This window comes from Salvia miltiorrhiza, chromosome 5 (genome assembly GCF_028751815.1).
Source record: "Salvia miltiorrhiza cultivar Shanhuang (shh) chromosome 5, IMPLAD_Smil_shh, whole genome shotgun sequence".
Taxonomy (NCBI): Eukaryota; Viridiplantae; Streptophyta; class Magnoliopsida; order Lamiales; family Lamiaceae; genus Salvia; species Salvia miltiorrhiza.
Genome location: NC_080391.1, coordinates 49,984,681 through 50,007,028, shown reverse-complemented (window position 1 = coordinate 50,007,028; position 22,348 = coordinate 49,984,681). Strand labels below are relative to the sequence as shown.

Sequence of the window (22,348 nt, the reverse complement as noted above, 5' to 3'; positions counted from 1 at the left end):
ATTATTAATTCTTATTTAAATAATGTTTATGTAATCTAATCCTATATATACATTCTGTTAAAACGTCTAATTATCTTATTGATTTGATCCCCGGCCCGGCCCCGTCAAAGAATAAGTCATTGGACATATCTTACTTAAATAAATAAGCATTGATTGATATATAGTTGGCAAAATTATCGAAGAATGTAGATTTTTTTTAAAGAATTAATAATGATTTTTCATTTTTCTTCTTGATGAACTCCCGATCTATTAGTTGGAGTAGAAGGGTCTTGCTAATTAAGCTTCGTTTCATTATCATCAAAGAAAATAGATTATGTGCATATATTTTCATTATCGAGGCCCCTATTAACACATGATACATACTTCAAAAGATTATCAAAAAAGAGTGGAAGAAAAGGACTGGAATTGCTTATTATTATTATTATTATTATTATTATTATTATTATTATTATTATTATTATTATTATTATTATTATTATTATTATTATTATTATTATTATTATTATTATTATTATTATTATTATTATTATTATTATTATTATTATTATTATTATTATTATTATTATTATTATTATTATTATTATTATTATTATTATTATTATTATTATTATTATTATTATTATTATTATTATTATTATTATTATTATTATTATTATTATTATTATTATTATTATTATTATTATTATCCTCTTGGAGCATGATAGTTTTCTAATTCACTTCGAGTCTTCGTGTTTCATTTTCATAACAGTTTCTCCTTTGATTCTTCTCATGAGTACAAACTACCAGTTAAGGATTTCAGCAACTAGTTGCAGACTTGCAGAGTTGCATTGCATATATGGTAATTTGGTAATTTTACTAAGATTCTAAATGTCGATGTTAAATAGATGGTTTTCTTTTCGTAATTGAAATTTAAGTGTTTGTATTATGAATATAATTGTCTGGACTCTGGAAGTAAAGAGTAGATATGAGTCTTGGTAGATTTCATTAATCCGTTAAAATGTGATGTGGAATTATTAGCATTATTTTTAGGAGAATATGATGTGAAATTTAATTTAGTTTAATAATAGCGGTGAAAAGTCGAATAGATTTAACGAAAAAGTTAATAAATATGATGTGGAATTATTAGCATTATTTTTAGGAGAATATGATGTGAAATTTAATTTAGTTTAATAATAGCGGTGAAAAGTCGAATAGATTTAACGGAAAAGTTAATGATTCTAATATATCTGTTTTTTGACTTGGGGGAGTTGGGGAGGGAGAGCAGTGGGGTTTGAACCTGAGACCTCACTATTCACACACAGGAGATCGCACCGCTTAGTGTTCCCTTGGAGACATTCTGATATATCTATTAAAAAATGATCTAAAAATATCGAATATGAAACTAAAAAAATTTAGTAAGATGAAAAATATTGTAAAAAGACATCATTTTTGTTTTTGGATGAATGAAAGTAACATTTATCGTGAATAAATGTAATACTTTAGAAATAATACATTTCATGGTAATAATACTTTTTATTACAACAATGATTATTTGACCAAATATTTAAGAGTATAAGTATTAATGGGTGAAAATAACTAAAAGTAAAAGTTCTTATGAATAAAAATAACAGTTCTTATGCTATGCGGCCAGCCGCACGCAAATTTTTGCCTTTTTTTCTTCTTCTTAGAATTACAAGAGATATTTAATATATAATCAAATAAGCATATGAAATTAGAAAGATCTAGTAAGATGAAAAATATTGTAAAAAGACATCAATTTTTCTTTTAAGAATTAATTCTCAAATAAGACTGGGAAAATATTGTAAAACTACTCGTATGCAGGCAGAATCATTACTTACATAAGAGTGGAAAAATTATCCGCAAAATTTTTTTAGATGCCTCAAATTTACCATTTGAGCTCCTCACGAGCAAAAAGATATCAAAATAAAGCCCATTAATCTTTATTGTTCTCTCGCATATGTCGTTAAATTTGTTTATCTAAGTCAACTTAATTTTATCGTTCCCCAGCATATATCGTTAAATTTCTTTTATCATAGTATATTTAATCTTACGAGTTAGAAACTCTTTAGCGATAAGTTTATTTTTTTTAAGATACTTAGAGGGTGTTTGGCTAAGCTTATTTTAAAGAGCTTATAAGCTCTTGAAGCTTATAAGATGTTTCAAGAGCTTATAAGATGTAATTTTTAAGAGCTTATAAGTTGTCAAAGTGTTTCGATAATTGAGCTTATAAGCTACAGAGAGAATTTTTTTGCTAGAGAGAGAAAATATTTTTTTTAAGAGAGAAAATCGAAGAAAAATAAACTTAAATGATATATGATGGAAATAATAAATTATAGTTGAAAAATATTTGTAAAAAGATTGTTGCATATGAGATTATAAAAAAATAAGTTGGGGTAGAGCAACTTATTTTTTGGGGAACTTATAAGCTCTTGGAGCTTATTTTTGGAGCTTATAAGCTGTTGAGGAGCTTATTTTGCCAAACACTTTGAAGAAGCTTATAAGCTCTTAAACAGCTTATAAGCTGTTTTGAAGAGCTTATAAGCTCAGCGAAACACCCTCTTAATCTTAATCAAAGCTCATTAATCTTAATTATACCGTTTCCTTGCATAGATTGTTAAACTTCTTTATCTTAGTCAAACTTAATTTAGTGGAGTACTTCTTTGGTCAGGAGCCTTATTCAAGTGTCAAATTTGAGGCGCTCAATTTTATTTTTATTTTTTTGTGAGATGTCTTAGTTTCAATCTCATCTGTGTTCGATATAGTTTTCTCACTTTTATGTGGATAGTGGTCATGTCTGCGTGCAAGTTGTTTATTTAATTATATATAGATATTTCTTGTATTTTAATTTAAATTTCTTTTTTTTTTTGTCGTTCTTTGATATAAATTGTCAAAATTTCTTTGTATTATCCTACCATAGATCATTAAATTATTTATCTTAGTATATTTTTAACTCCAACTATACAATATACTCTCTCGTCTTATCGATAATGTATAACTTTCTTTTTTTGATTGTCCCATTTATAATAGCTTATTTCAAAAAAAATGAAAACAATCGAATTCTCTCGTAAAAGGTTACGAGCTCCACCATTTTATATCACTTTTATTTTTTAATTAGTTTTTTCTCAATAATCATATTAAATAGAGCGAGTATTTAACTCATCTTCAATCGTATTATCATACATCTTCATTTTTCTCGTTTTCTAGAATCATCTGGCAATGTAATCATTAGGAGTATTTAGTTATAAACTTATAATTTATTTTCATTAGATTATATCAGTAATTTTAATCGTTGAGTTATAAAAATTTTATGTAGATTTTGTTGATTATACGTAAGGAAAAATTAGTACTCTTTTCGTTCCAATTTTTAGAACTCATATTTTTATTTTAGTCTATTCTATATTTTAGTATCTATTTTTATGTATAGTAAAAATGGGAGACTCTAGTTTAATAATTTAACATTCTCATAAAAGTGAGACCCTTATTCAACTAGTGACACAATCAACCGTTTTATTAAAATTCGTATCATTCTCAAGTGGATACTAAAAGTTGGGATGGAGGGAGCATTTTTTTAAAAAATGGGCTATTTTAACACTACAACAAAATGTCTAGTAGTGACATAATTTTAATGACATCAAGAGATATGTCACAAAATTTGTTACATCTTGAAGTGTAACAAAGTTTAGCTACACTCACACATGTATCTATATAATTTAATTGCACATAGAAATGTAAGTTTTGTTATATTTAAAAGTGCAACAAATTTTATGACATTTATCCATGTGACAAATTTTGTGATATATATCTAAAATTATCATAAAATATAATTTGTTACACAAAGATCTCACAATATACTCTCTCTATCTTTCTCTCTCTCCCTCTCTCCCACACACACACAGAGGGCGTGTCACACAACACATATAGTATATATCTTCAAATATCATTAAGTTTAGTGACATGATTTTATATTTTTGACACGCATAATAGCTTCTCAATTCAATATGTCACAATTTTATTTTGTGACATTTATAAGTGTCACTATTTATCAAAAATCATGTCAATATATATTGAAACATTTTGTCGTAGTGTAAGAACTTGCACACTCATATTATATTTGCTCTGCCCCTAGATACTTTGATATAAATATTTAGAAAATTAACAATAATAAATACTCTCAAATTACAGACATAAGTTTGTAGCATCTATTATTAAATTACAGTTGTATAAAAATAACGAATAAAATTTTAAAAATCCTTAAAAAAACAAAAAAACAGATTAAGGGCCGAGCCTCATTAAAATATTTTAAAAAAAAATCCAAAGAACAAAAACCTTAAAAAGGAAAAAAAAAGTGTTCATTTAAAGAGAAAAATCATGACCAGACAAAAGATAAAAGAAAGAGAAATGGCGACATGGGAATGAGCTTCGGACTGGCCATCATCCACACCATGCCGCCAAGAACGAGGAACACCGGCATGAAAGGAAAAGAATTACTTCGGCAGCTCCGGCCTGACCATTGCTCCCAAGTTTGTAGCATCTATATATGTATCTTTGTAATTCTACATTTTCATATACTTTTTCTATTTTTCGTTTTATTAATACATATCATGTACATTACAATGTTATGTAATTTATCAATATGATAGAGTGAATTTAGATTGTAAAAATATATAATAAACTAAATGTATAGTGGAAAATATTGAAATATTCTGTAGGGCACGTTAGGAAATTACAAATGCTCAAAATATAACTGCATTACAGGATATTCACAAATCACAAATATGAACTAAATTCTTTGTAAATTATTTTTATAGATTTTTTTGCCGCACGATCGAATTTTTGCTCGATAAATCAAAATTGAATTATGTGATTTTATATATATATTTTTTAAAGTTAAATAGGAAAATGACGTGAAAGGTGCACTTGTAAAGTTAGTGCAAATACAGATGGGGAAAAGAAAGGAATCGATGCGCACAACTATATGCCTAAATAAACCACCGCCATTCATCCATACCACGTTAATAGAATCTTTATTATTATTATTATTATTATTATTATTATTATTATTATTATTATTATTATTATTATTATTATTAATTGTTCGTAAATTTAAAAGATTTCAGTTTTTTCGCGATTTTGTCACGACCTTTTAGTTTGACATAGGAATATATAAACGCAATTTTTTTTTTCTTAATATTCCCAAAATTAGAAAATCCCCCCAATTTGAAGCTGATATGGACAACTGAAAATTCAGCGTGACGATGCCGGTTGACTAGAGGAACGACATCGTTTTGTTTTAACATAAATGACATCGTTTTGATTTCCAACTACAATTAAAAAAAAAATTGGGCTAAACACCGCGCTATCTCTATGCTTTTGGGTGACTGCTCTGTTTAGTCGAGCTAGGTGGCGGCTTTTGGGTGACTGCCCTGTTTATTTTTTTGTAATTATCATATTTTATTTAACATAAAATTATTAAAATAATAAAACAATGACATGTCAAGCTTATTGTCATGTAATTAACGCATCATTAGTGTTTGCCATGTAGTGTGGTCGGATTCTTCCACCGGAAGAACATTAAGAAAAAAATTTCAGTTTATGAATTCCTATGTCAAATTGAAAGGTCGTGAGAAAGTCGCGAAAAAATCGAAACCTTTTGAATTTATAGGCAATTAACCCTTATTATTATTATTAACCGAAATATTTTGAATTTACAGGCAATTAACCCTTATTATTATTGTTTTGAAATTACAAGAAGTATCTGAATATAATCAAGTATGCAACCCGTACGCAAGCGGGACCTCACCACCACCCAAACGGTGGGAAAACATCACCGTACGTAAGCGAGAAACGCCCTGCGTATGGAACCTCAACACCAAACAATACAACACCGCATGGGAATACAACACCACCTAAAGTGGAAAAACGTCACTGCACGCAAGCGGGATTGAACCCAAGACAATGGAACCTCAACACCAAACAATACAACACCGCACGCAAGCGGGATTGAACCCAAGACAATGAAACATCAACATCAAACAATACAACACCGCACGCAAGCGAGAATACAACACCACCTAAAGTGGGAAAACATCACCGCGAGAAACGCCCTGCGTGTGGAACCTCAACACCAAACAATACAACACCGCATGGGAATACAACACCACCTAAAGTGGAAAAACGTCACTGCACGCAGGCGGGATTGAACCCAAGACAATGGAACCTCAACACCAAACAATACAACACCGCACGCAAGCGGGATTGAATCCAAGACAATGAAACATCAACATCAAACAATACAACACCGCACGCAAGCGAGAATACAACACCACCTAAAGTGGGAAAACATCACCGCCAATACTGCACGCAAGCGGGAATACAACACCACCTAAAGTGAGAAAATATCACCGCACGCAGGTGGGATTGAACCCAATACCTCTCACAAAAGAGAGTCTTTAGGTGCTTCAACTTTACCACTAAAGCAAGGTCTCATTCACATTATTATTATTATTATTATTATTATTATTATTATTATTATTATTATTATTATTATTATTATTATTATTATTATTATTATTATTATTTAGGTTCCGAAGGGTTTTTAGCAAATGATCTAACCCATTTTACACACAAAAATATATAGTTACGACTTGATTAGAAAGTAGAGACTTGATTAGAATGTTATTAGTATTTCAACTAAAAATTCAAATTTAAAAATAAGGACTAATCGTAGACAATAACAAAATTTTTACCTAATTTTTTAGTTTTCACATAATTTTCAAAATGTCATAGTAATTTTTAACATTTTGCAATTACATCTCCAATTTTTCTCAGTGAAAGTTTGTTTAACGTGTACAGTTAAAACGACATCATTCTTTCAGCATAATTAAACATATTATAATTGATTATTTTTGAAGTGATACTACGATTGTAATTAATATTTTAACAATTATTAATTATTACAAAATTGAGTAAATATTTTATTAGTTAATGCACCTGATCAACCATTAATATATAGTACTTTATATGCCATTATTAGTGTTCCAAAAATTTTGGACCTATAAACTAAGGAGAAATCCCATTCGAATAAGCTCACTTCTTTTGGGCACATAGATTAAGAAAGTTTACTTTTTAATAAAAAAATGGTAGTAGTAAAGTGGTGTGGTCCACATTAATTAAATACAACTTTTTTATCCAAAAAGGAAAATAAGTCTATTGGAATAGGACATCCCAAAAAAAAAAATGAGCATATTGGAATGAGAGGGAGGGAGTACTTAAAAGTGATGCTCACATATTTTCAAAAATTATTTATTACTAGTATCATTTATGAAATAAGCTATATTTAGCGGGACAATTTAAAGTGTGTAAAAACACTAAATTGAAAAAAATACTAATAATGCGATTGAAGGAGTATATACTAGGATTATTAAACTTCACACCCTCAGGTTCAAAATTAAGGGGGGTGTATTCGTTGTGGATTTCCACAAACTTTAAAAAGTCCATAGAATTTAAATTCCATGGAATTCACATAGATTCCAGACGACTTTCAAAGAATTCGTGGTTGGATTTCACCCCGATTTTCACTGATTTTCGAAGATTTTACGGGATAATTTTGGAATTGAATTAAGTAGATTCAATAGATATTAACCTTGTCCCCAGTATAAATTTTATAAAGAATTAAATTTAGGATTTAAATCTCACCATTCTTTTTTCTTTTAATAGAATTACAAGAGATAGTATATAATTAAATAAGCAATTCGCACATAGGCGGAACACCTCTACGCCACACAACGATGGAAAACTATCTGCACGCAGGTGGAACGAGACTTCTACACCACACAACGGTGGAAAAGCTATACGCACGCAGGCGGGACCTCTACCCTCACAAGAGTGCGAAAATTACCCGAGTGGAAAAACTACCTGTACAAAAGTGGACAAATTACTCGCACACAGACGAAATTGAACGCAAGATCTCTAGCAAAAGAGATTATGAGTGCCTCAGTTTTGCCAAGTTAAATCTTATCGCTCTTCTTTCAGAAGTTTTTAAAAAAGATAAGATGAGATTAACCTTTCAAGAAAGATATGGGCCCTTGTATTATGGTTTAACAGCTATGTATACTTAGTATTTAAGGTATGAAAAATAGGAATAATTAAATGTTTGCATTCGAATAGTATTATTGTCTCAATTATTATACTTTACTCAGCATCCGTCATCTTCATTCAATGTAGCAGATAGCAGAACGCGTAAGTTGATAAGATTCCTTAATATTGTTGCCTTCTCAAATTTCTATTTAACTACATATAGTTTCCGTCTAATGTAATATTTGCATATTAACAGATTTGATAGTGATTTCAATATTTAACTACAATTGATGCAACCTATCAATATTCGTTTCTTCAGAAAGCCAGAACTATCAAGAAAAATTTCAAATATTTTCTTTTGAATTTAGAGTTTTCTTTAAATTTAAATTATAGAAAAAACTCAACATCTTTGTGTAATACATTCCGATGGATCAATATCTATCAAACATGTCAAATATCTGAAATCAAATTAATATCTGATCACATATAATTATAATAATTTCGAAGTGTTTTGTAAAAATTGGATCTGAATTTTAATATGTTGACATGTCAAATTCTGATGGTCTTAAACAAGATTCTCTTGTAAAAAAATATTTTCTTTCTCAATATATAGAGAGAAAAGATTTATTGAGAATCGACAAGTAATGTGAGAAATTTTGAACAGTTGTGAACAAGTCATTTCATTTAATGAACAAGTCGATAATTTTAATGAGCACATATTTTATTATTGGATTCGAATTCTGAAGGTGACGAGATTTTCAACATATTAAATAGATTGTTCATCAATTATATTGATATGTTCATAGAATTTATTGATTTTGTTCATTAATTTCACTTGTCACGAAAAATTAAATTCTCAAAATGCGTGTAGAAACGAGAAAATAACATAATTTATCAATTTATGTTACAAGAAATTTAATCCAAAATGCTCTTTTGTCACTGGAAAAATAAAGTAAATATTTATAAATCCCAAAACCATTTATTAATTGTTACACAAGAATAACTGAATAAGTGTCGGTAGCCTCTTCGATTGTCTAACCGCATCTATATAAAGCTGTTATTATAGTTAAATAATTTTTAATTTCAGTTTCTTTTTTTCTATATCTGTAACCTTCATCTGCCTCTGCTTGATTCATTTACTTTTGTCTCTGTTTTCACTTGAAGAGTCTTCCAGAAACTCGAAGATTGTAGCTTCTCTATTTTATTCCAATAATCGCAGGTTGTGCACACAACATCATCTTCTTTAATCTTAAATCTTGCACAATGCACATGTAACATCTCACATACATTATCATTCTCTTGCAGAAAAGAAAAGGGGGAACAGACCACAGGACCTGGCTTCCACCTCTTCTTCAAGGTTCAAACCTGAAACCATTATATTCTTTTTTTTGCTCTTCTTATTCATATATCAGTATGAAACCATACATCAGACAAAGATTAGACTTTGGCATAATTTGAAACTCTCCACACAACAACACTTCTTTCATTTTTTTAAAAAACAAGAAAAAGAAAATCTGTACAAAGCAAACAAGAACCCAACTATAGCATAACCTGTATAATTTCTGAATCCTACACCAAGATCCGATTTTTCGAACCCCATTTGTTTACCCTTGAAATCGGGTTCGAGAGAGAGAGAATGAGCAGAGCAGCAGCAGCGACGGCCCCTCCTTGGCCGCCTGCTGCTGGAGGCGCGAGGTGGAGCGGCTGCCGGCCATTCTCGCCGGAAGGAGGGCGGCGGCGCGATCAGCTTCGAGGGAGAGAGAGTGAGAGGCGATGGGATAGATTGAGAACACAAAGACTTGCACGTAGGTATGTAATGAAGTAAAGTTTTGTAGATAATGTAGATCCATAATGTTACCCCAGTGCAGTGGCCAGTGGGTTAAGCTCCGCTTTTCCTTCTCTAGGCACAGAGTTCCGATTCTTGTGTTTTTACATATTTTCTCTTCCTTTTTTTTTTTGGCGTTATTTCTTTATTTTTTACTCCCTCCGTCCCACTTCAATTGGCACACTTGCCTTTTTTGTTTGTCCCAATTCAGTTGGCACTTTACTAAAATAGTATGTGGTCCCTTCTTTCTCTACCCACATAAAATAAGTGGATCCTACCTACTTTACACTCTTAACCCTTTATTCTTAATTTCCGACCGTGCCCAACTCAAAAGTGCCAATTGAAGTGGGACGGAGGGAGTATTTCTTTATAAAATAAAATTTATAATAATAAGCTTTTTTGCTTTAATGGATAAGGTGTTTTTATATCTTTTTCAGCTTTTTTTCAGTATTTTTATTTTATTTTTTCCTAATAATTTATTTATTTCTCCATTTAATTTTGTTATTTTTTAAGGCTTATTTTATTTTATTTTTTCTGTATTTTATTTAAATTTCAGCGTTTTTTAGCATCTTTTTATGTGTTTTTTCCAGTGTTTTATTTATATTTCTTCATGTTTTATTTATATTTTGTTACTCCATAATTTATCTTTTCACTTTGTGATACAATTTATAATAATAATCAATGAAAACTTTGTGATCTAATGGATAAGTTGTTGGTTTATGAACAAAGAGATTTTAGGTTCGATTCCTAGTTGAAGTTTTTTTTATTTATATCTATATTTTATATTTTTTTTACAAAAATTTATTATATTTTTCATAAATTTAAATAAGGCTTTTAGAGAAAAAGAGAAATATCAAATATTTGTTGTGCTAATTTATGTTAATAGAAAAGTAAAATATGACTTCTTCTAATACCAAATAAGTACTCCCTCCGTCCACGAAATGAGTACTCATATTTCCTTTTTCGTCCGTCCACGAAATGAGTACCCATTTCCTTTTTTGGCAAGTGTACCCCACACATCTCTGTAATTAATACACTCAAAAAAGTGGGACCCTTAAACTATTCACACTATACTCCATACATTTCTTAAAACCCGTGCCATCCACAAATGGGTACTCATTTCGTGGACGGAGGGAGTATTACTTTGGCTCATAAAAAATGTTACTTTTTATTATATCAAATGTTACTTAATAAAAATATGATTTTTGCTCATATCAAATATTACGTCTTCTAATAACAAATAATATTGTTACTTATATCACATAGTATTACTTAATAGAAATATAATTTTTTCTAATAACAATACTACTTTTATTACTTCTTCTAATATAAAATACTCCCTCCGTCCCGCCCAAGATGCTACATATTCCTTTCGAGCCGTCCCAACGAAGATGCTACATTTCTATATTTGGCAAAAACTAATATTTGTTATTAGAAGAAGTAATATTTTTATTAAGTAATATTTAATATGGGCAATCCAGAAAAAAAAATACAAAAAAAGTGTGGAAATTTAAATAAAATACAGTAAAATAATAATAAAAAACAAACATTGAAAAAAAATTCAGAAAAATTGAAAAAAACAAAACAGGCGAAAATAAATGTAATAATAGAAAAAAGGCGCAAAAAATAAAATACATTTTTGTATATAGTGAGAGTCGAACCCTCACTTATGGTTGTATAAAAAAGAGGCAACTGGTGTTGACATTGCACTATAGCACATACTTACTAATTATCAATAAATGTGTATTATTTATAGGTGTTTGGGTTAAGGTGCAGATAGGCCCCTCAAGTGGAGGCCCTTAGAGCGTTTCAGTCCCCTTACTAACTGTGTGTGCAAATTGGCCCCCGAACTCAAAAAAACGGTATAGATCGGCCCCTCTGACTTAACACCGTTATGGGCCGTTAGTCAAGGGGGCGATCTGCACCGTTTTTTCGGAGTTCAGGGGCTAATCTGCACCTTTTAACTTTTTAATTAATTCATCTCTCTAGCTCAAAATTTGAACGTCGTTGTCGCTGATTCAAGCTCCGGCGAGGCCGGCGGAGGGCGCCGCCCCTTTCTTTCTCTCTTGGGCCCTAAACCTCGGAGCTCGCTCGACTGCACACGCTTAGCGTCAAGGACGGGCCCTAATTCTCCCATTCCGTCGGAAATCGCCGCCGCAATATCCGGTGAACCCACCGTCTGGCTTTTCTCGATGAGGAGTCGCCTAGCTTTTCTCGATAAGGAGTCGCCTCTTTCTCTCAAATCCGGCGAAATCCGGTGATAAAGGCCGACGATGCCCGTCGCCATCTACGCTATCGGCGTGCTGTTGAAGAAGGACACCTTCAAATCAGAGACCATGGCCAACATGATCTCGATCTCGATTGGGGTCACGATCACCGCCTACGGCGAGGCAAAGTTCGATTAGTTGGGGCTGATTCTGCAATTGGGGGCGGTGACGTTCGAGGGAGAATTCGAGTTTCCATTTCGATTATGTGATTTTCGGGAGCAATGACGCCGATTTGGAATTCCCGATTTGGGGCTTGGAAACTTGATTTCGTGATTTTCCTCATCTGACGGCGATTGACGCCGGAAAAGTTGGTCGGAGAAGATGAGATGTGATTTTTTTTAATGAACGGTGTGCAGATTAGCCCCCGAACTCCAAAAAGGGAAAAGGTGCAGATTAGCCCCTGAACTCCAAAAAAACGGTGCAGATCGCCCCCTCTGACTAACGGCCCATAACGGTGTTAAGTCAGAGGGGGCGATCTGTACCATTTTTTTGAGTTCGAGGGCCAATCTGCACACACAGTTAGTAAGAGGACTGAAATGCTCTAAGGGCCTTTACTTGAGGGGCCTATCTGCACCTTAACCCTAGGTGTTTTACGCGATTCTGTAAAATTTTTAACTCGAATATGGACCGGGTAAATGGGTATTAAACATGGACAGGGTAAATGGGTAGGAGGGACCTGGTCTCATATATGAGACCGGTCTCGTAGAAGTTCACCTCGAGTGAGAGAGAGAACCGATGAGGGGAGAGAGAGAGAGAGTGGGGAGAGATGCTTATTCTTTTCATTCCAAATTTTATTTATTTATTTAGGTTTCATATGTTGACTTTCAAATTTTCAATTGGGCCGATTTTAAATTATATAATGGGCCGATGTTAATGAATAGATGGGCTCAGTATATTTATGTTTTGGGCCTTATTAATTCATAACAGGTTCTCTCTTAAATTATTTCCTTGGGCTCTAATTATTTCTCTAATTGGACCCGCAAGTGTTTTCACTAGTTTTATAAATTTTCCTATAAGATTAAATTCTTAATAAAATTATTGAATATTTTATAAGTTTTTAAATTTACTAAGTTATTAGTTATGTATTAAAAGTTTGTGAATTCATTCAAAGAGATTATTAATCGAGGCAGAGTGTATCAATAGTTAGCAATTCCCTTTACTTAGAAATTAGAATGACACTTCAAGCGAGGCGAGTGTTGAATCTCCACTTTCGAGGTGGGCTTTATTTTACATACAATATATCTTCATGAAAATATTGTTTATCCAATATAAATATTTTTATGTGCGTTCTGTATTGTTTAATACTCGCATAAGCATCGATCGAGATTCTCATTTGGCCTAACACGTTAAATGAAGATTGCGTACACAAGATTAGTGGCTCGATGGGTTGATCGTCATCCTGCACTAACAAAGCTAAGAGGCATTATAAGGGTGCTTGTTTGGATGTGTTTCGAAGCACAGTTATGATTATTGATCTGATCGGGTGCGTCCTGAGATTGATAAATGGGAGAAAAAAAAGCAATCCGACGGTGGCTAGAGGTTCGGGATCATAAGCAGCGAGTAACAATCGAACGTTACATGGCGCGCCATTTAATGAGAAAAAGTTTTATCATGCTTAGAAGTGGATTTCTGTTTTAAAACCTTCTGAGTGATGATTGTGATATTGGATAAACTGCTTTGATTATTTCATAAAATATTTTAGAAACTCATGCTCACTGAGTACATTAGCCCAAATTATTTTCAAATGTTTTCAGGTTGATCGGTGGTTGCAAACGAGTCTGGGCTGAGGTTAGGGTTCCACAATGTCTTTTGCTTCCGCTAATGACTAACTTGTTGTTTCGTCTTTCAATTCCTTAAATTGAGAACTTTTATCACGTGGTTGACACGCACCCGTCGTGCGGTGCGAGCAAAATACTTGTGTATGCCCAGGACAGACAATACACGCTCCTACGTCTCACAACAAAAAACAAGTCTTAGTGGTAAGTGTAGGGTCGAATCCCACAGGGAGTGAGGAAGCACTTTGTTCTCCGACGACAAACTGAGGTGTCACAGGTCTCAATCTGTATACTCTGCACAAGAAACTAAACAAAGATCAATAATAACAAAGGGGTGAGGTTATTCGGTTAGGTCATAACTGTTGTCAACATTTGTTTCGGTCATAGGCATACTGATGATCCGTCCATGATCCATATAAACTCAAGGCATGGCCCAAAGACATTGAGGCATTTCAAGAGATTATACTTCACACTTAGGATGGTTGAGTCCATTGTAGTCACTTGGTCCGAAGGTCACACAATCCCCGGTCACAAGGCAGTGCTTCACTTCTCCTTAGATGGTGGTCATACCCGTTACTCACCAAGTATGACCCTCACCAACCTTCTCTCCCGACGTCCCAACTCTGCACTTTGAGTGACACATACCTCCTGGATACAACCATTTCCGGTTTGTTAGCCGACCAGTCATAGACATGCTACGGCGCAGAAGTTACCTTCCTCGTTTGATAACCATGGCTTGATGCCTCGTCACAGTTGATGGATAGTCTCTAGAGAAGCCCAAGACTGAGGAAGAACAGTGTATCCCATCAATCCTTTCCCCACCTTCCGGATCTACAACGCCTTTTGTTGACGCTGCTCAGCTACTCGGTCTTGGGTATACCGGTTGTCACACCCTGGTATACCCTGGCCTTTGCTTGACACGGCCAGTGTTTTACCGAACGGAGATCACCCGTTAGGCCCCTACTGTCCATGGTTTCGAATAGATCCTTTCGGAACCACGAGACTCAACCGAAAGAACAAATACCTCACGAATGTTTACATGTTGACAACAATTATTTCCACCCCTAAAACCTCACCGAAGGAACTACTCACACATAGCAGAATTCATAAATGCAAAATGAATTAAACACATCATATAACAAAAGGGAAATACTTGAATAATAGAAATAGTACCTAAGGCCACGAGCCTTAATCTTGTTCGAATTGAAAACAAACAGAATACGATAAAGTACTGGAAATATAAATTGTTTTGAATGCCACACTCGGCAGGATTTAGAGTAATAAACTAAAATAAGACAAAAATTCAAAAGGGCCAAGAGCTCTTTCACGCTGCACATCTTCAACCTTTTACACTGCCAAACGGTGGAGGGCTAACCCTAGCTGCGCCGGCTTCATATCTTCATCGAGATCTTCTTTCCTTCTTTAGCTCAATTCTTGATTGATCCGATTAGAGATATTTTCCAGCTGCATGCTGTAGTCACCTTCCCCTTTTCCAGATTTTTCCAGTTCCTTCTGCATTCTTCTGCATCCTTCCTCCAAATCTTCGGGATTTACTTTCCTTTTTTGGCTTCGGCTGTCTACTTCTTCTTGTAGTGGTCGGACGGATTGCTTCATTCGATTTGACTCATACCAGGTGGGTTGCTTCGGGTTCCCATACCCCAAGTTAGACTTGAGAGGTACTGAGCCTAGGCTCCATGCTGGTAAACATAACATTGCAATCTGGGCTTGGTAATGCCCATTCCAACCACATTTCTTTCGTTTCCGCTCTACTGGGTCTTCCTTCCCCAACAACTTTGTTTTCCCCTGGACAGACCTGAACTGACACAAACAAAGAGAAAAACAGGGCCAAATGGCCCAAAAGTCGAAGACGCATCAGTGGTACAATATTATCTTGTTGGGCTTAGACTCTTTACCCGTATTTCTACTAATGAAGCTATCATTTATAATGATCAGAGTCACGAAATTAAACTTATGCGATCCTGAGTTTGAATATCGTAATTTGATTGGCATCGCTCAATGCTTTTCATCTGATCTCATTTCATTTTCTCTCTTTGGATTATGAATACCCGATTTAACGGGTAGATTGTCAAGTTTAGTCAGCTCAGGCAAGTTTTCTCATTACTTTTCCTATTTCATTTTCTAAGGAGCTGCGAAGTTAAACCTATTTGAGTCCTTGGGATTTTTCTCGTAATACAACCTCGTTTTATATCATCAACCTCATTTATTCTAAATAGTTCTTTTATTTATTATATTTTATTTTTCCCAAGAACGGGCTGTTACAATTCCAGCTCTGAATATCCTGAAGTGGGATTTAGTTAGTTATTTCAGCCAACAACCATTGTACGTTCTAATCATTTTCTATTTTTATTTTTATTGTTAATAAATTTGTCATTTAATGTGTATCTCACTCCTGCAGTAATCGAACTAATGCATTTATTTCTGGTTAAAAGAGTTAAGTCGAAAAAAAGATTGATGGAATCTGTATTCAAGAAGGAAATAACATAATCATTTAAAATAGTAATCTCGTGTCACAACGGTCTATTTAAGGTGAAATGTTTGCTGCTTTAATTCTTGACATTTGTTGATGCTGTAGCTTTATTTCTTTACTCATTCTTGTTGTTTGGTTTGGCGATTTGGGACTGAAAATGTGCAGAAAAATGAATGGGAGATTGCATCAATGGGTGTTGATTCTGGTTTCTTTGATGATTTTGCTGAGAACTGAAAGCTTCTTTGTTGATATCACTTATGTTCAGAGCGCTGTGGCAAAAGGAGCAGGTGAAATAATGCTTAATCCAAAATCTCAAGTTGTTGTTTAGTTGGTCTCTATAGATTCTGTTAACTCTCTCTCTCTCTCTCTGCATTTTGACAGTTTGTTTGGATGGGAGTCCACCTGCATACCATTTTGACAAGGGTTTTGGAGCAGGAATCAACAATTGGTTGGTTCACATTGAGGTAGTTTCCTCTTGTCCTAGGACTAGGATCTTGATATTCATCGTTCAATTCGAAAGATTTTTAGTAGGTACTAGGTTGATGTAAGAATAATATATTGTTGTGATTTATCAAATGAAGTTGCTAAGTAGTCTTGAAGGTCAGGATGGTTTTTGTTGAAGGCAAGTTTCGAGTATTTGAATGGACTATTAGCTTTATTCATATCTCACGAGCTAGCTTTTTCGTTCTTGGATACAGGGAGGAGGGTGGTGCAACAATGCAACGACGTGCCTAGCCCGAAAAAGCACCCGTTTAGGTTCCTCCAAGCAAATGGCTAAACAGGTGGTCTTCTCTGGGATTTTCAGCAACAAGCCTCAGTTCAATCCTGGTATGGCTTTTGTAGTTGTAGTCATAGTTGTTTGATGATGATGTCTTAAACGAACGAGTCAGTATGATGTTGTTGGCTTCCAGATTTCTATAACTGGAATAGGATCAAGGTTAGGTATTGTGATGGGGCATCATTTACTGGTGATGTAGAAGCAGTTAATCCAGTAAGTCTGTTGTCGTGTCTCGTTTCATCGTATAATAATGGTGATGCACAACTCTAATTGATGTGTGGAATTTGATCAGGCTACTGGTTTATACTACAGAGGAGCAAGGGTCTTTGTTGCTGTTGTTGAGGACCTTTTAGCAAAAGGAATGAGCCATGCTCAAAATGTAAGTATTCAGAGAGACAGAGAGACAGAGAGACAGAGAGGCTTGATTGTCTGGTTTGAAGTTTGATGATGACCCTATTATCCTATGCAGGCTGTTCTATCTGGATGCTCAGCTGGTGGCTTGACCTCGATTCTTCACTGCGATAGATTCAGATCTCTTGTTCCCGCGACCACAAAGGTGAAATGCTTTGCAGACGCGGGCTTTTTCATCAACACGTAAGCTCTCACATCAACAACTATGTAGCTCGTTTTATCTCAGCTTATCCGGTCTCGTTTATGACCTAACGATAGGAAGGATGTTTCTGGAGCTCAACACATTGAACAGTTCTACAATGATGTTGTCACAACACATGTAGGTTTGTAAGAAATTTTTGTCCCATTTTCTGTCTCATTTCTATAGCCTAACCCGGCTTTCGACTGCAGGGATCAGCGAAGAATCTGCCCCAGTTTTGCACGTCGAAGATGAAGCCAGGCTTGGTTCGAGCCATCTTCATGACTAGATGTTTTTCCTTGCAAACTATTAGACCTTTTTTCACATGTTGGTATGTTTGAAATTGCAGTGCTTCTTCCCTCAAAACATGGTACAAGGAATTCAAACACCCATATTTCTTGTCAATGCTGCCTATGATTCATGGCAGATCAAGAACATCTTGGCGCCCGGTGTGGCCGATCCGCACGGCCTCTGGCATAACTGCAAGACCGATATAAACAAGTGCTCTACCACCCAGCTGCAGGTCATGCAAGGTTTGATGCCTATAACCACTTCCATCTCCTAGTTTATATGACTAGTTACAACATTTCATCTGTCTGATTTTATTTTCTTTTCATGTATTTTTCAGATTTCAGAACGCAGTTTCTAAGCGTGTTGAGCGGAGTAGGAAACTCTGCATCGAAAGGGTATTTCATCAACTCTTGCTACGCTCATTGTCAGACTGAAATGCAGGAGACATGGCTGAGAGCCGATGCCCCCGTTTTGAATGGCAAGGTAAGCCGTATTCTACTGTCTCTACTCGTATTTTTCTACTGTATATATCGTTGATACGGAGAGTGTATGTATGTCTGAATTGGCAGAACATAGCGAAAGCTGTCGGAGATTGGTACTACGACAGAAGCCCATTTCAGAAGATCGACTGTCCTTACCCTTGCGACAAAACTTGTCACAACCGCGTTTTTGAAGGATGAAGGCGTTTTTGAAGGATACATAATTGAAAATTATTGGAAGATATATAATTTGAAGATATGCAGAAAGAGTTTCCTATCATTCATTAAGGATTTGCAAATAATGAAAATTGTAAACCAAGTACAAAGAAACTCTGTCTTTTGGTGTGGAGGCTTCAAATATTGTTAAAAAACAGTGATGTATTTCATTGTCTGCAAAAGACTTTACATCATAAAATGTATGCAATAATAAGATGCCACAATTTTATATATTTATATGAAAGCCAAAATGTTTCATAAAAGATGCTCTGTTTCATGCTGGATGCTTCAATGAAATCAATAGTTTCTTCGACCTAGCTTCGCTGCAAACTGATTGACAACCATCATTGCACGTGATGCTGCACCAATCGAGCCATCATATCTGCAATGTAGATCATATGGATGGCATGTATAAACCAATCTGAATTGCATAATGACTCGAGAACTTAAAAAGGACAGCAAAATTTTAAGTTATATTTGGCTAAATTTGGTGGTTACTTACAGTCCAACTAAGAGGAATGCAGATGTCTGCATGACTATAGCGCCCTCACCGGCATGCTTCGAAGAGTTCAAGCTCCTTGCACAGAACCAACTCTCATGGATCGAGGTGACAAGATCTGTTAAAAATGTAAAATCAATGAAAATATGTTTCTGCAAATACCACAAACAGAATTGAGGACCTTCTTGTTCTTCGGACAAGATACGAGATTCAGAGATTCAACAAACACATCAAAAAGCTAGGAAGATGAAGAACGAGTACAATGAAACGTACTAGTATGATTTGCGCTCAAGACATGATATAATAGCATTTTAGTTAACTAAGAAATAATTTCCTAGACAAAAGAACCATTACTGCAATGGTTGTACATCTAATGGAGTCTTTGCGAGGGTAGAACTTACATTGGTTTGGCCCGATGAAGAAGGTCTCCGTCTGAAGTTTGTTTCTCTTGACAAAACTGATAAATTGACTGATTTCAATTGGATCTGCTTTTATGCCTTCTTGCTCTGCACTGCAAGAAGAGGCAAATGTATGTGAAATAGGTTATCACATCGACCACTCAAAACAGGCATCCAAGATTTTGAGAAACAAATTATACGAAACAGAGATGATTATTAGCACAAAGTGTAGACTACATGTAACAACTAACGAGTGCATTCGGCATAGCATTAAATGTGTCTTGTTTTTGAACTCCTCAACACCCTAGTTTTAGGTTCAGTATACTAAACCATACAACTGAAACACATTCTTTTTAAATATCAAAACTTGATTCTAAGTCTGGTCTAAGTTTGCATATTCAACATGACTAACAAATGCAAAAACCAAAGTATTATAGAGGAAGAAAAACCGAGAAACTAATGTGATAGTCAACCAATTAAATCCACGAACTATTCATTCCATCAAAGATTACAACAAGCTAAATTTCCACTAATCAAGTAATTGAAAATATCACTTTCTTTTTGAACAAGAACAAGAACTTCAAGCTATGGCTTACATAGTGGACACCAAGCGAGAAGGTCCGGTTGGATCATAGTTGATCAACAGAGCTGCCTTCAAATCCTAGCCTGAAAATTCGAACAAACCTTTAGATATCATCTCTCCTTTATGTACACAAAAATCAACTCACTAAAAAAAATAAAAAATAAAAAAGTTGCAAACTTTTGCACCTGAAGACCCCACGTTGTTTGTTGCCCATTTATCCCAAATCCTTCGCACAACGCTCCAATCCATTCGTGATTCTTTCCTTAGCGATGGGAAGCCCACAACAACTCGCCGCTTTTCGATCTCTTTGCAAATGAAAATCTACAGGACGAGAGCTTCACTATACGGATGGAAGAACCACTTAAGTCATTTCATTAAACAGTTGACGTGCAAGCACAAATAAAAACCGCATTCATGAAAACCCCACAAAATCATTTCAACCCACAACGATCGATGCTCAAATATATTCATTAAGAGATAGTATTTCCAAAAACATGGGCGAACTCGGTTATTACAACAGATTACTGTGATTGAAAGAGGATCTGGTGCAACCATTTCTTTTGGGATAATCAATTTGGGGCTATTGGTGCAATAATGAGTGCTGCATTGAATTTGTGTAGAGCTGAGCAAGACTGACTTCACTCTACGCAATTCACAACTCAGAGCGGTCTAAAATGATTTGGATTGTGACTTGTCAAAGAGAAAAGAAAAGATTAGATTTAGGGGTAGAGATTTTAGTGGATCGTTAAATACTGCTAGGGGTGTGGTGCAAAACCGCACCAATTTTTGGAAATCGAAATCGAACCGATCCCTTGCCCCAAGAACCGAACTGCACCAGTGGCATTCCAAAATCGAACCACAACCGAACCGATAAAACTATTGGTTTCGGTAGGTTTAACCGAACCGACCTATATTCTTTTTTATCTTCTTTGTTTTGCATATGAACATTGCTCGAAAATTTGTTTTATTTCTGGTGAAAGAAAGAGGATTCATGTTCATCAACATATTCGAGAGATGCCATCAACAAATTAAATTATTATATTTTTGTTTAATTGTTTATATATGCTAATGAAACAAATTAAATACATGAGATAAGAATGATGCTAGATCCCAAGAACTAGGAAGTTTGACTGGCAGCAAATATTGAATTTGGCAAGGAACAAAATCTTTTCGAAATTGTTGTTTTCTTATTACTTTTATATAAAATATTTTGTAGAAAAGAACAATATATGTACTTTTAAAATAATAGTAATAGATTCGTGTTCATCACAAGATGCCATCAACAGATTTTCAAGAGTCGTCTTCATCCCCATCGAACTTCAACTGAATGGGTTTGAGTGAGGGAGGGAGCTGCGCCGATGAAGGGAGGCAGTAGACATTTGTAAAACTGACCTGTTGTTGCGCCGAGCGGAGAAGGGCCAGGCCACGCCGGTGGAGGATGGAAGCAGGGGGCAGAAGGAAGAGCGGTGGTAAAGTGGCGACGGCTGATGGCAAGGTCCGGAAGCCGGTGAAGAACGACTGGAATGGAACTTTCGATTTTCGAACATGGAAGAAGATGAAGAGCGGCGCTGCACTATTGTGTTCTCAAGTCAAATATGATTCAAAATGTGTCGCATTAGGGTTTTGGATTTTAAAAATTATAATTAAAATTAATATACACACACATATATATATATATATATATATGTGTGTGTGTGTGTATTTATTTATTTATCGGTTCGGTTTGGGACCCAGCCGAAAAAAATCAAAGGAACCGAAATCGAACTGATATTTTTTGGTTTTCACTTATAAAAATCGAACTGCCGCACCAATTCCTGCAGAACCGCACCGAAATGGTGCGGTTCGGTTTTTTTTGCTCACCCTTAAATACTACTAAAAGTAATTTATTCATTTTTTTTATGTTTTATATTTGAGTTATTCTTTCTCCACTTTCTTTGCAGAAAGTCCAATTTTGCCTAAAACTTGTAAATTTGGTGCTTCATAGCGAAAAATTCACTATTCGAGCAACAATGACAAAAAAGAAGGGTTATTACTGAAAAATACCTAAAAACATCCCTATTGGGGGATGCGGAGCCTAGTCTCTT

The 22,348-nt window shown here is 34.5% G+C and overlaps 3 protein-coding genes and 1 long non-coding RNA gene across 8 annotated transcripts in view; 3 read left to right on the top strand and 1 right to left on the bottom strand.

Moving 5' to 3' along the window:
* Positions 1 to 7,539, top strand: part of LOC130987205 (uncharacterized) — a 698,101-nt gene extending 690,562 nt beyond the window's left edge. For both annotated transcript variants that reach the window (XR_009089596.1, XR_009089595.1), the window contains one exon: positions 7,453 to 7,539. The gene's annotated coding sequence lies outside the window, so the exon portion shown is untranslated. The remainder of the gene's footprint in view (positions 1 to 7,452) is intronic.
* Positions 7,540 to 9,072: 1,533 nt separating this feature from the next.
* LOC130987160 (pectin acetylesterase 8-like) lies at positions 9,073 to 19,047 on the top strand. Of its 4 annotated transcripts, XM_057910801.1 has the most exons (14): positions 9,073 to 9,295; positions 9,382 to 9,433; positions 13,923 to 13,956; positions 16,597 to 16,718; positions 16,813 to 16,895; positions 17,130 to 17,259; positions 17,343 to 17,422; positions 17,502 to 17,588; positions 17,679 to 17,803; positions 17,879 to 17,939; positions 18,011 to 18,064; positions 18,148 to 18,331; positions 18,427 to 18,572; positions 18,659 to 19,047. In XM_057910801.1, the coding sequence occupies exons 4-14, from the start codon at positions 16,601 to 16,603 to the stop codon at positions 18,767 to 18,769; spliced, it is 1,179 nt and encodes a 392-aa protein (XP_057766784.1). In that variant the 5' UTR covers positions 9,073 to 9,295; positions 9,382 to 9,433; positions 13,923 to 13,956; positions 16,597 to 16,600; the 3' UTR covers positions 18,770 to 19,047. The 4 variants fall into 4 exon arrangements, with proteins under 4 accessions (XP_057766784.1, XP_057766783.1, XP_057766782.1 ...); XM_057910800.1 differs by lacking the exon at positions 13,923 to 13,956; XM_057910799.1 differs by lacking the exon at positions 13,923 to 13,956 and having other exon boundaries at positions 9,382 to 9,885.
* LOC130987162 (uncharacterized) lies at positions 11,046 to 13,956 on the top strand. The gene is made up of 2 exons (XR_009089593.1): positions 11,046 to 11,657; positions 12,754 to 13,956. It is a non-coding gene; the product is annotated as an uncharacterized LOC130987162 (long non-coding RNA).
* Positions 18,828 to 22,032, bottom strand: LOC130987161 (uncharacterized). Its single transcript, XM_057910804.1, is given in 5 exon segments — positions 18,828 to 19,166; positions 19,287 to 19,401; positions 19,685 to 19,794; positions 20,278 to 20,347; positions 20,450 to 22,032. Coding segments are annotated over 5 exon segments (444 nt in total). The 5' UTR covers positions 20,514 to 22,032; the 3' UTR covers positions 18,828 to 19,081.
* Between the last annotated feature and the right edge of the window lie 316 nt (positions 22,033 to 22,348).